This window comes from Pavona decussata, unplaced genomic scaffold (genome assembly GCF_977016875.1).
Source record: "Pavona decussata unplaced genomic scaffold, jaPavDecu1.1 SCAFFOLD_19, whole genome shotgun sequence".
In the NCBI taxonomy this organism is placed as follows: domain Eukaryota; kingdom Metazoa; phylum Cnidaria; class Anthozoa; order Scleractinia; family Agariciidae; genus Pavona; species Pavona decussata.
The window spans coordinates 2183868-2197200 of NW_028145442.1; the positions used below are offsets into that span (position 1 = coordinate 2183868).

The 13333-nt window shown below is 37.7% G+C and overlaps 1 protein-coding gene across 1 annotated transcript; it reads left to right on the forward strand.

Annotated features, from left to right (window-relative positions):
* Nucleotides 1–901: 901 nt before the first annotated feature.
* Nucleotides 902–12185, forward strand: LOC146487016 (uncharacterized). The gene is made up of 7 exons (XM_085091481.1): nucleotides 902–1057; nucleotides 2026–2643; nucleotides 5899–5965; nucleotides 6289–6370; nucleotides 6950–7026; nucleotides 8340–8454; nucleotides 9494–12185. Exons 1-7 carry the CDS (start codon nucleotides 991–993, stop codon nucleotides 9632–9634), a joined length of 1167 nt encoding a protein of 388 aa, XP_084947607.1. The 5' UTR covers nucleotides 902–990; the 3' UTR covers nucleotides 9635–12185.
* Nucleotides 12186–13333: the final 1148 nt, after the last annotated feature.

Genomic DNA, 13333 nt, shown 5'->3' on the forward strand with positions numbered 1-13333 from the left:
CGCTGAAGCTTATTGTCCTGAAGCAAGAGGTGTTTTGATGCGGACAATTGACGCCAGAACCCATTGTATGTTTACCACATTCTTTTTGTTAATCATCCATGTTGCCTGGGTAACCACTAGTCGTAGATTTAAAGTACCGATGCCTTTGTATATGTATTTTGGTAAAAAATAACATATCATTTTGTACCTTTTTTTAGCGTGAAATTCATGTTTTCAAATGAGATTGATGTTGTTTTGGCCTAGATCAAAACCTCTCTAAGACTGATGATATCTGCCAGTTCGATTACTTTTGTGCCGCTCGTTTTGTATGTCTCATTCTGTACTGACGACAATGTACTTGAAATCCTGACGCAATTTACTAGAATCTGGCCAATTAACTCCATCCCTTTCGGCTAGTTTAAGGTGCACTGAATCGCTAGGCTAGAGGGCTTATGCTTTAAGCTACAACCAACATCTGTGATTTTCATTCGTTCGCTCTTCATCAACAGTTTATCAGTAAAAAAGAAAGCATAATTTCTCCTATATTAGCTTCCTGTCGCTTTTTATTGTAAGCTAAATGAGACATTTACTCCGTATATGTTTAGTCATGGTTAATGCTTTTAAATTCCGCATGTATGCAAATTTTTATACTGAAAGACCCAAATCCGGCTGTGACCCAAAAAACACTTGTTCATGATTTTCACCTTAGCCGCTAAATTTTGCCCGTGTTTAGAATTTTTTATCTAAGGGCGTAACATTTGACGTGGTAAACAGGATTCGTATGTGGTTTTCGATATTGCAAGATTTTGTACGGTGTTTGTACGCTGAGAATATTGGCAAGAACGCGATTCAGACAAATGGACATCACCGACCAACTTTTTTTGTTCTCGCCGCGTCCGGATGCATAAATTATGCTAATCTGACTAATTTCCCGGCATACCGCGCGTGGGAAACAGCCGTTCGCGAATAGTGACTATGAATGTTTGAAAATGGTGGGGTGAATTTGCGGCGATGAATTCGTATCCTTTCTCTCTTTTTCTTTCCGTTTTACTACTCCAAGGAAGTCTGAAAATAGGAGGTAAGTAATTGACAATTTGATGCTCTGGTTGTTTTATTCTGGAGGCTGTTTCCTAAACTGGTACCAACGTGAAAATTTTGCAGGTAAATTAGTGGTGGTACACGCATGGTCGACCTTGAAGTTATGTCTTGTGTCAAACATCCCCTGAAGAACGAAATACGTTGTAAAATATTCACATTCGATAGGTCAGAATTTTAAGAATTAATTTTAGTTATTGTAGGAAATTATTTGGCTGTCGTGGTGTTGTTTTTGGCTGACATTTCTTCGAGAACGGACGCGAGGGAAATTGTATACGGTTGTGTTTGAAGCGAACGGGCGAGTGGCTTGTTTACATTCGGGACGTACATTATTTATCGCGAGCTTTTTCTGCTTGAATTTGATTTACTTGAATTTAGATTTTGGGTATGTAGGTTACAACATGCCTTATATGTTTTGAATTCCTTTGGCGAACGAAGAGCGAGCTCTGTTCTTCTTGATTCGCGTCCCATTTTCCGTGTTTCACGCTTCGCCGCCCAGAAAAATATTAAAATTTCTCTACGCGTAGCGGGATTTTTGTCAACCCTTGACCAGAATTTCGTGATCCAATACGAGTTCTTTCAATAATATTGGCGTTGTTGGGTAACCAATTTCTGGAGTGGAAATCGTGACGAACTTTGCTGTGATGTGGCGAAGGCAAGTTTAAAATTCAAACATGGCGACTCGTAACGATTCACGTCGAAAATGACAATTTCCCTTCACATGTCGTTTTTCAAAATACGAGTCTTATGTTGTACAATTCTCATCGCGAAGTGAAGACACCATTTTGAAAAGGTAGATGTGTACAAAGAAAAGGTCTCGAATCGTGGGACAAAGTTTTTTCTTCCCCAGTTGCTACTGATTTAATTTCCTCATGATTATGTGCCCAATTTTTTTCTTCTGTGTTTTGGACACCAACCATGGCGCAATTATTGAAATTTTTGTATTTTTAGGAGTGGAACAGAAGGAGGCTGGCTTTGAGGATGTAGTAGTGACGGATGGGATTGAGTTGCAGAAAGTTTTTGATCAGCCAAGAAACGATCCAACTAAGGCAACTAAACTAAGTGACGAAGAAGTTGATTTGGAAACCGCACGTCACGAAGACTTGAGCTATGGTACCCAAGAAGATGGATCGCATAAAAATGGAGGTGAAACTTCGTTAGCGGACAGTGGTGGTAGACAAGCCTTTAAGGCTGAAATAAGTTTAGAACCAGAAGACACAGCAAGAGATAACAAGGAGCGGTTAACCTCGGGAAGTGACAAAGAGAGCAAAAAGCGGCATGATATCAGGACAAATCGAAATTACGAATTGAAGGAGCGATTAAATATTGATTCGGAAAGAAGTAAAGATCAGCGACATGGGACAAGGGAACGTACAGTTAAAGATGGAAAAAAGAATTTGGTGCAATCTGTAGAACGAGGACAGTCCGCTGAATTCGAAGCGTCGGTAGGCGATCGAACACCGAGCATTCCTGATTCGAATTCGTCTGCTTCGACACCTCCGCCTTACATATTGAAATTGAAAAACGGAACGCCGGCCAGAGCGGAGTTGGATGACATTTATTTTTTATGTGAGTAGCTTCTTCTCATTTTATTTTTTTAATTCACCCGAAACAGATTTTTAACTTAAATGTTATATCCAGCGTGAGATTTTTGGGGGCTATATTAAATTTTTTCAAGTGGCATTTAAATATCGCAAATATTCAAATTTTGCAAATTCGATCCAACCAACTTTGATTTCTCATGATAGCTTGTGGGTGTAGAATACACGGTTTGATTATCAGTTTTAATGTTATTTTCAGGTTTTCATTTTCTACGAAAAAGGGAAATGCGCTCGACTGTTATCTTTCGAGAAGAAGTTTCGGGACAAGATATTGGATATTACACAAATATAAGCTAATCTCGCCTGTTCTTGGCCATTTTTTCGGGCACATTTGTGTTCATTGTTCCAAAAGGTGAAACATGGATTGTGATTTGCTGGGAGCTATTATTGTAGATATTCTGTTACGGTGAATGTGATTGAATTGGACTCATATTTTTTAACCTATTGGCAGATGGTTTGGTTACGGTTCCTTCCGTGTGTTGGTGATTTTTCTTCGCAAAACACGAACTTAATTTTAACTTGAGTTTAGGGTTAGTTTACTTGAATCGCTAATTTTTAAAGTTTTATGAATTACATGTAGGCTGCTATTTTCTATTTTTCTCGATGTTTTCGTTTTGCTTCCTTGTTTTAATCAAACACTTATTTATAGATCTATTCGGCCTACGGCGGGGGGCCAAATTTATGGACAACATTTAGCGTTCGTTTGGAGGGAATCGTGGTTTTGCGGGATTTTTGGGGCAAGCAGTTGTACACTTTCCAGGCAAAAATTGTTTTTAAATTATTTGAACGGAGCTGAGGTCAGAAAATCGCTTCCTATTTACGTCGGTTCTTATGTACCCAAGTGTTAATATGTACAATATTTTATCATTTCCTTCAATGTGTCGTCAGAGCTGATCGAAGGTGGATTACCAGGTTCGAGTCTTTTCGTTGATGGGAGCTAAGAAATTGGTCTTTAAACTCGCAAGCTAATTTTTTTTTATTGGGATTTTGGTTGGGATTGTAAAGTTTTGTTAGAAAGTGAACACAAATCCTGAAATGTTGGCTAAGATAAGGAAGTAAATATTTGTTTTGCCAGGTTCGTCATATTTCACTGATATCAGGAAATAAATGACGCTGGAAAATGGCCAGCTGATTATGAAAGTCTCTATTTCCATGGCAATATACGTGGAATTTTTATTGAAAATTTAATATGGCCTCAGTAAAGTTTATGATACAAGTTGGATTTCATACAATGTTTCCATAGATTTCACCTATATTCAAAATAATGGTATTCCATCGTGTTTTTTCCATTGCCCATATATTACCACATCAACATTCAAATCCTAGCAGGATGCAGGATGTTTGTCGCATGAACTTAGTTTAATGGCCTTAGCTCCCATGAGTCTCTTGTAGCTCAGTTGTAGAGCATTACAGGTCGTAGGTTCAACTCCTGTTGGGAGCACTTGGATTTCCTTTTTCCTAGTATGCCTGTGTCACTCACTGAATAATACATCATTCTCAATGGATTTCAAATTGAGGTTTCTAATTTTCCTTCTATAGATAATGATTCTTTTTTGTTATTGTTGATCAGTTCTGTTCAAAATTCTGAAATGTTTGTTCTACCCCCTGAAACAGGTCCTTTGTAATTTCCATCGGATTTGTATTGTTAGCAGATGTTTTTCACCTCTCATTCCATTGTTGAACAAAAACATAATTTAGTGGTGTTAATATTTAAAGTTGAATAACACTGGGATATTGTTGTGAGCAAGGACTGTTTGATGGGTATTTAATGTCAAAAGAAGAAACCCAAGTACAAGCTCCGTGGTCTGTAGAACAAGCCAATCAAGAGTGTCTGAATTCACTGCCCCATTGAAGAAATGTGGTTACTGTTGATAAAGGCAGACTGTCTGTGGAAAACAATAGCATTAATTTACATCAACATGGGTGTTTATTGTGAACATCTTCACCAAATAGTGATTAATCTCTGATATTTCATCTGAATGTTGCAGCTAACAAGGTTTGTAAGAGCTGCAAATCGACTCAGTCGTGGATAGTGTCTGCAAAATTTTCCATTTTCCAATAAAATTGGAACTTTGTGTGAAAACTTTTTTAATTACTTATGACTTTTTTTTTTTAAGAAAAAACTTAAACCTGCCTTGAGTACTGGCATGCATGTAGATATTGCATTTTCTCATGCAAATTTATCCACATTTTGTTTTTCTTCTTTAAAAACAATAGATGCTTTGCTTGTACGATTGCGACATCAATGTACAGTACATACATAGCAAATAAATAATTACATACAGTACATACATTACAATAACAAATAAATCCACCCTAAATATTGACTCACCAAGATAGTGACCAACAAATGTCCTTTCCAGAAAAGAAAATTATTTGCCAGAAATGCTTGATTGTAAAATCAAATAGGGCAAATGCTTAGGTTTTTTAGGGTTTGAAAGTGGAAAGCTGTGTACCAGTTAGTATTATATTGCCTCAGGCAAAAGGTGCTAGTTTTGCAATGGTTTTAGTGTGATATGACTTTATTGATTTTGCTGTTTGTTCTGAGTCATAGAAATGAGTTTTTGCAAGGATTTTCAAGGGGATGCATCTGCCTCAGATATTAGCGGTATATTTTTCAGATAACCTTTTTCCCTCAGGAAAAAGAAAACTACTAAAAGAAATAAATTAATTCGAGAAAATACCAGATTGATATATAGAGCAAAGTTGTGACCCACTTTTTCAAAGCAGGGTGAAGCTATCCAGGGGTTGTCTTCAAAAATGACATATGTGACGTGTTCTTGGAATAAATTGTTCATTTTGAACGCTGTGTATGCATAAGTTAGTGTCTCTTACAGAAAGCCAAATATGTAGGTTGTCTGACTAGTTTTGTAAAGTGACTGGACATTCAAAATACATCTTAAATCTAGTATGCTAACATGGAATAATATCCATGTTCAGCCTTGTGACATGTTACTGTCTGATATATTCTTACCAGTAATAATTTATGGTCTGAATGGTTACACCCAGACTGCGACATTCATCACCTTGGATGCCACCATGTCTGTTGAAGTTACGTACATTTTTGCAAATGGTAGTTTGTCTCTATAGAAACATTGTTCATGTCACCGTAATAGGACTTCCTTTTCCTGTCCTGTAGGACATTTTTTCTACTACATTATGCATAGAAAGGATGGGACAGGATTTACTGAGGTTTTATTCTCTCCCAATCTTCTTCATCTAGTTATAGTGATTGGATGTAGCGTGGCTGGGATTGCTGGATTAGCATTAGCAGGATATTGCTGGTACAAGTAAGTAGAGTATTGTATAATACTTGGTTATCATGATATTATTTTATTTACATGTTGACAGTTTTACTCTCAGAGTCAGGTGTGGAATCACTTAAAGTGGTTCTAACTTGTGACCTTAATGTCAGGTACTAAGGTGTATTTACTTGGTTTGGTTTTGTTGTTATAAAGTCAGTTAATTTTGAAATATACCAAGTGTGTCATTTTTATGCCTGGCTACAGAAATTCATCAGGTGAAGACAAAATGATGTTGAGGATCTTAAGCCTGGCGTTAGCCTGAGTTGGACCTGTAAAGTTGCTTCATAATTATTATGTTCTCTTGTTAGGTTACATACTACAGCAAAGGCTGTAAGTGAAGCAGAATACGCTGGATATGGTTCTGTCAAACAGGGTCCACAAGCCACTCAGGTATGGCCTGTCATCACAATCATCAACTGCAAAGAAAATTTAACTTCCAAGCTTGTCGTTTGTGCAAGATGGGCCATGATGTACTAAGGCGAAGGCCTTTGCTGCTAGTGTGTTTTTATGTCAGCTAACAAACTATTATTGGCTGATAAGTTAAAAACCCGAACAGAAAGATCCTTGGGCTCATTGTATGTGTTTAACCAATCAGCCACATTTTTCATGGTCTGTACTCTTATTAACTACACAATTGTTGACAAAGTTGTTAGACTCAAATAGAGCAATTAGCTGTAGGCAAGGGGTTTCACAGCCAAGGATCATACTGATTCAAAAAGTAAAGTCAGGAGCATTGTTTTCTTGTGGTACTGTTTATTTTCAGGATTTCCGTAGTGGTAAATTAGTAAAAGAAGTGAAATTTGTACTTCTCCCCCAAGAGGATTATTAACTTCTTTGTCTGTTTAAATTTTATTGTGTTGGGCTGACACTTGTAGTTATAAATTATGCTTTTCTTAAAACTGTTCTAGAAAATTATGACATGCAGCTTTTAAATTGCTGATTTATTATCTTTATCATGGTGGTTTTTAGGGAGACCATAAACTTGATTACAGTGCTGAGATTTTTCATTACCAACAGACTAAAAGTCAAATTTCAGCCATGGAAAAGTGAGTAATTTCTTGTCAAGTGTCACATGTATGTTGTTGTTATTGCAGCTGTTGTCCAAACAGTGATTTTTTTTCCACACCATGCTGTCATTAATTTTTTTGTCTGGGTCCACGAGAAAAGTAGGCAGTCACAAACTCGAGTCTCTCATGCCACTTTCAAACTCTGCGTAGCTGGCCATTTTCACTTTAGTTGCCAGCCATAATAGCCGGCTGCCAGCTTTGCTGATGACAGTTCTGAATCTCCTGGAAGAACCGTCTTCAGGAATGACTCCTCCTTCCTTTGGTAGCATCCCTTTCCCAAAGTCTCAAAATAACAAGGTGCTAGTTTTCACTAGCATGCTGAAGTTCAGCTATGTCTGACAACTGTGTGTGTACCAGGAATTTGACGTGAGGGTCTGTGGCAAGAAACTTTGCTTCACACTGTTTCTTTCCTTTTTTAAGACCATGTAAAAAGCACGGTGAATGGTGACCAGAGAAATGTTTGCAAAGCGTAGTAAAATACTGGCGACTGGTGTGATGTTCTATTTCAGTTTCTCTGTCTACCATCCTTGTGAAAAATTCACAGACTTTGCACTACACTGTACTTTTGATAACCAGTCCTCTGATTTGCATTCCTTAGTAGACTGCATTGGATATAGCTTATTATAAAAACTGTCACCTTAAGGCCTTAATAACACAGCAGCTGATTATTTAAGAGACAGTTTATCGTTAGAAACAGTGTTAAGAATGCTAGACATCAACAAATTTGAAAGTCCTGCTAAGAGTCTTGAATCTTCACACACACAGCTGCAAACCTGTGGGGAGCTTTCCCTGACTTAGTTGTCTACCAGCTCTACAACTGTACAGTCCTTTCAAGCTGCAGTTTGAGACATTTTTTTGTAATCTATATTTACTCTTACAAAATCGTAGTACATTCATCATTTTTTTAGTTTGTGATCAATAATTTATAATTGCAATTTTTGAAATTCTTTTCTGAAATAATCTCAAGTTTTTTTCTTTTTGACACCTGGGTTCAGTCTTTGGTAGTTGATTATCATAATCAAATAATTTGAAGGGGTGCCTTGAAAAAAGCCGCAAGTGACTTCTGATAAATTGTTAGATTCTCCTTCCAATTTTCCTTGTATTTGCTTGTAAAACAAAAGGAGAATTTGACGTTGCATCAAAAGTGACAAAGGGCCTTACTCTTCACACCCCTTCAATTTGCCTACAAACTGAATGAAAGCATCACCCAAGTATTTTGCTGCAGGTTTTCTGTTTTTGCGGTGAAATACCTTGACATGCTTTTTGAAACATAGTTATGTTTCTTTCAACAGGGCAAGCGGAACAAAGGGTGGTATAAAGGGAGAAACACTAGATGATGATGACGAGAACAGTGACGAAGGAGATGAAGAGGATTACACTGTCTATGAGTGTCATGGACTGGCTCCAGTAAGTTCTCAGCAAAATGTTTGTGGGTGATTTACTGTAAACACTGGTAGACAAGCTGCATCCCGAGTTTGAAGGCTCAAATTTTAGAAAAAGTTTTTTTTTAAAATAAAAATTCACAGTGGTGCCTTGAGAAAGCTTAACTGTCCTCAAGCAATGTGAGCTCAAGCAAAACTCTTTCTAGTAAGCTTGTTGCTCATTCAAACGCCAGAAGAAAGTCATACATGCAATTTGTGTTCAGAAATTGTTTGAGGAACATGTCTATGTTCTTCGGAACAATACAGCATTCCCTACCAATATTTGTCACCAGTATTTCGTTAATTTGACTGAGTTTTGCTTTGCAATCTTCTGCTACGTTCACATTTGTACCAAGCTTAGTATTTTGATTTGAAGATCTAAGAGAACTGGAGACAGTTCTGGGCCATTTAGTCATTTATCACGTGAATACTTAAAGAAAACAAGTATTTTCCTTCTCCTGTGGGATTTATATCCTATAAAATTGTGTGGTGCAGTAGAGACTCCACAGTGGAGAAAACGAAAACGGCCCCATTTAAAAACCACCAAACTTGCAGAAGCTGGTGACTAGTCATTGTTCTCTTACTTTCATGCACTATGTCTCATAGTGTAGCTAAAGTGGTCTTTTACAAACGGGATAATTTAGGAACTTGTTTTAGATGTTCTAGCAGGTAAGCTGCAGCCCAGATGCGAAGCAAAATGTTTGGGTAAAAAGATGCAGCTTATCTGCCGGTTTTTGTAGTACACTGTTCTAGCAATGCTGAGAAAATTGTACGCTATAAAATACAGTATGTGCAGTGTATGCTTTGATCATTGCCTTAAAGTCAATATGTATTTTGAGTTTTACACTGCATCATTGACAACTTATTAAATTAAAGTTTTCTTTTAAAGGAAAGGTCTTTATATAGTTTTTTTCCTACCCGGTTAAGGAAATATTCAAGGTTCAACTTCTAGAACTATGAATTATTATTCATTACTGTTTCTTAAGTTATTAATTTCTAATATTTCGGTGTTGTTTACTTCACAGACGGGTGATATGACAGTTGTTAACCCCCTGTTCAGTGATCAAGAAGTAGTTGGCAGTGACCAGGATGGCAATGGTGATAGGAGCGGTCCAAGCGGTCAAGGTTCACCAGTGCTTCCTCGGAATACGACTACAGAGTCGTGAATTAGCTATTATTAGTTATATAATTTAAGTTGTTTTATTTTTGATCAGTCATGGGATGTTTATGTTATTGATGTTGACAATGTTTTGGTTCTAAATTTAAATGCAAGGGTGCACCCACCCAATTGTTAGAATATTTCAAGTCCGAGGCAAAATGTGTTCATTTTAATGCCTGGATAAAACCTAGGTCAACAATACAAGTCCTATTATATTTTGACATTAATTCCTCAAAGAGAGATTGTTAACTGGCATGTAAATGTAATTTTAGATTGTTATATTTTCTTTCCCTCTGTTGACAACAAGATTGTTGATCTGTTATGATTGTAAAAGTTTCATTTTCTCTGACTTCATTGAAATCAGTGGTTTGGTGGGTGCATCCGCAAAATTAATGTTAAATGGCCTAGGTCAATCCGGGAAGGGCGCAATATAATATGTAGTTGAAATGAATAATATCACGGAGAGAAGTTTTATACAAAAAGAAAATTATTGAAATTTGAAATTATAATTTTTTATATCATTCTGGGTCTTTGGTACAAAGTTTGTGTTGATTCACAGAATACATTGGATAATTCCAATATTTGTAAATATATATTAATCATATTACCTTGGTTTTATGTAGAATTCAAACCAGGCGATTAGTGTTGGTGGTTTTACCCCATAGTAATATTACCAGAGAGAAAATCTTATTTATCATGATAGTAGTTATTCTAGTCGAGTGAGTGTTCTTTAGAGCCTATTTGTTGGTTCGTTGAGAAGCCAGAGAGGTGATGTTTTATAAATTCTAACAAATGTGTTTTCAAGGCCTTGGGAAATTCTGCAAAGGGTTTTATGTTACTTGGTTACACAGCAAAGCAGTATTAGTTATTAAAAATCATTTGAATATTCTGTTCTGTTAATTTCTTGGTGACAAAAAGTAATATTGTTTTCTGATGTTAAAGGGAAGTACACTGTAGCTACCAGAGAAAGCAAATAAAATTAATGTATTAAAGCTTGTAACACAAACTGTACAAGTTAAGCATAGGTTTGCTGGATCAGTAATGGTTTTACTTAGGTGTGTTTGACTGATGCGATATCTGATATCATAACGGAATGGTTTTTTTTCCTTTTGGAAGTGGAGTGATCATTACCCAATTATTATAATGATATTTATTCGGCATTAAGACATTGACATTGCTTCATCTGAGCATTTTGTTACTGTTGCCGGGTTGCATTCGTATTTAGCATGGCCTGTTTTGTCATTGAAGATCGTTTTCAGTTGACAGCCTGTTACTCAGACATTTAATGTTGAAACTAAGTTGTTTGTTAGTAAATGTGTTTAGCTGCCATGTAACAAAGATGAATACTTGTCAGTAATTTCAGTGGAAAATTATGCAACTCAAACTCATTTCTGGGTGTGAAAGTTTGCCTAATCCCTAAGGCACATTCCAACTTTTAATGTTGCATGACAAAACATTCCATATTCAATTTGACGCCATATTAGGTCATATTTTTGTACGTTTTACTTGCATCCAGTGGTATAAAAAATATGAAAATGTGAGAAGATTTTATTGGAAGCATTATTGTGTTACTTTGGGATTCACTTTCTTGGAGTTAAGTAAAGTCATTCTATCATACTTGCTGACACAGTATGATAGGTTTTTCTCTGGGCAACATTTTCCACAGATTTGCATCTATTTTTTTATGGTTTGTCTTACTGCGCCTTTCAATAACATGCGGACTCTGAAGTTCAAAATTCAACCAACCATTACGCTTTTCACTGCCGTCAATCACTGCAGCGGACCTCGTAGAAAACAAAATGTTTGGCTCAACAGGGTCAAAAGGTCATATTCGTGTGCTGTGATTGGCGGATTTCGATCCACTTTCTCGGTTTCTGTATATTTCTGGTCAGTTGCTTGTCGCGGTTATTACGATTGACGGCAGTAAAATACGCAAATCGTTAGTTGGGGTTGAAGTTCAGAGTCCGTATGTTATTGAAAGGCGCAGTAATAAATGTGGCTTTTATGTACAGGTACACGTAGTTGATTGCAGTTAGATGTAGGCAAGCTGTGTAACCAAGCTGCACAGGGACCTTAGGGTATATGAATGAGGAACTCTTGTTACACCTTTAGATTCTGTAAAATATGTGGCTCGTTCTCCTTCACACAGTCGGCTTCGGTGTATTCCAACATAACATAATTAACAATAATTATTAGAAATAGTGATGCATTTGATGTGTCCACCAACTTGTTCACTATTTATTCACATTCATCTCCTCATTCAATGCATCCATGAACCAGTGGAGGAGATTATGCTGCAACTAGCAGTCTTAAAACAATTTACTGTCACTGTGGCATTAGCTTGTTGTGATAACATACCGCAGCGACTCTACCTAAGTGTTCATGTTAGTGGACAGGGATCAATGTAATGAATCATTCTTTTGTCGCTGAATGTGTTACTTTTTGAAGAATGTATCAGAGTGAAGGGTTAAGGTTTCTGTTCTCACAAGCTGTATAGTTGAAGTGGTAGTTATGTGTGAGGATACTATGTGCGTTCCAAATAAAACAAGTGTTCTGTCTACTCGCTTGACTTTAGTGTGTGAATCATCAGGGCACAACCCAACGGCTGACTGTTAGGTGAAGCTTCTTTGTGGTACCGCGGGATGCTACACCCTTGGTGCATGGGCGTGGAAATTACAAAAATAAATAAAAGAAAAAAAATCACTTTTTGTTAACTTTTGGGGAAAAGATAGGTTACTAAAACAACCAACTTGCCTTCTGTTAGTTGCTAATAGTTTTGGCTCTAGAAATGACCGTTCTTTGTCATTTCTCGTCTTGGTGGTCGCTCGACTTCAACTCCTCTGCCTCGTTCCCAAGGTGCTTGAAAGCTCGCGGGCCATGGGATCCGGGAATGGGTAAGCCGAGATGCTTTGCGCGCCTCGTAAATGCGCTCCCAAGGTTCCCCTTGATCCCCCCGGAACGCGCCTAGGTAGGAGGCAGCCAGACATGCGGTTTCCGCTTGGTCAAACCAGTATCCGGTGAGGTTGTTTTGGGAAATTTCTCGATGCATGAAATATTGCTCATATTCTCTTGAAATTGTTTAAAACCACTGCACTGTCACCTCAAACAGTCCCTCTCAGGACAATACTCATCCGGATGATCATAAGTCCTATTTATGACGATTCCTGGGTACAAAACCATTTCTATTGTAATACGTTTATTCCTGTTGCGTAAGCTTACTGGTTAATGACAATGAACTTTACTAGAGGGGGGGGGGGGGGAGCAACCTCGTTCCCAGGGCTTTTCAAGGGAAAAGCCTTGGGAACGAGGTTGGGAGGGGGTTGTATAATACTTCATACCGTTGCGGCTTGGTTGGCTCGCAAACTAGATTCACGGGGTGGGCTTTATAACAAGGTACCACGCGTTTCCGCGAGATTTTCCCGCGCAAAATTTAAATCGCCCAAAAAATTGAGAGGAAGAGAAAGGACCCTGTGAAAGAGGCCCCGCCCGCGCACGCCCAGCAGTATCAGCGCTATTTAGGAGTCTCCGACTTGAACAGCATTCGGTTTCCTGCCTGGTTCACACTTGTTCGATAAACACAAGAAAAATAAACTGTTTTCTCTTCTTTTGTTTATGTCAGGAGTATATCCGTATTTCAGGGTACTTGTCCTTACGTCACAAGTGTGAATCGGTGTGCGATTAGCATAACCATCATTGAGATACTGCA

Coding starts and splice junctions, on each gene's coding strand:
- LOC146487016 (XM_085091481.1), top strand. CDS start 991: ATGAATTCGTATCCTTTCTCTCTTTTTCTTTCCGTTTTACTACTCCAA. Junction 5,966..6,288: donor GCAGGATATTGCTGGTACAA/GTAAGTAGAGTA, acceptor TTCTCTTGTTAG/GTTACATACTACAGCAAAGG. Junction 8,455..9,493: donor AGTGTCATGGACTGGCTCCA/GTAAGTTCTCAG, acceptor TTTACTTCACAG/ACGGGTGATATGACAGTTGT.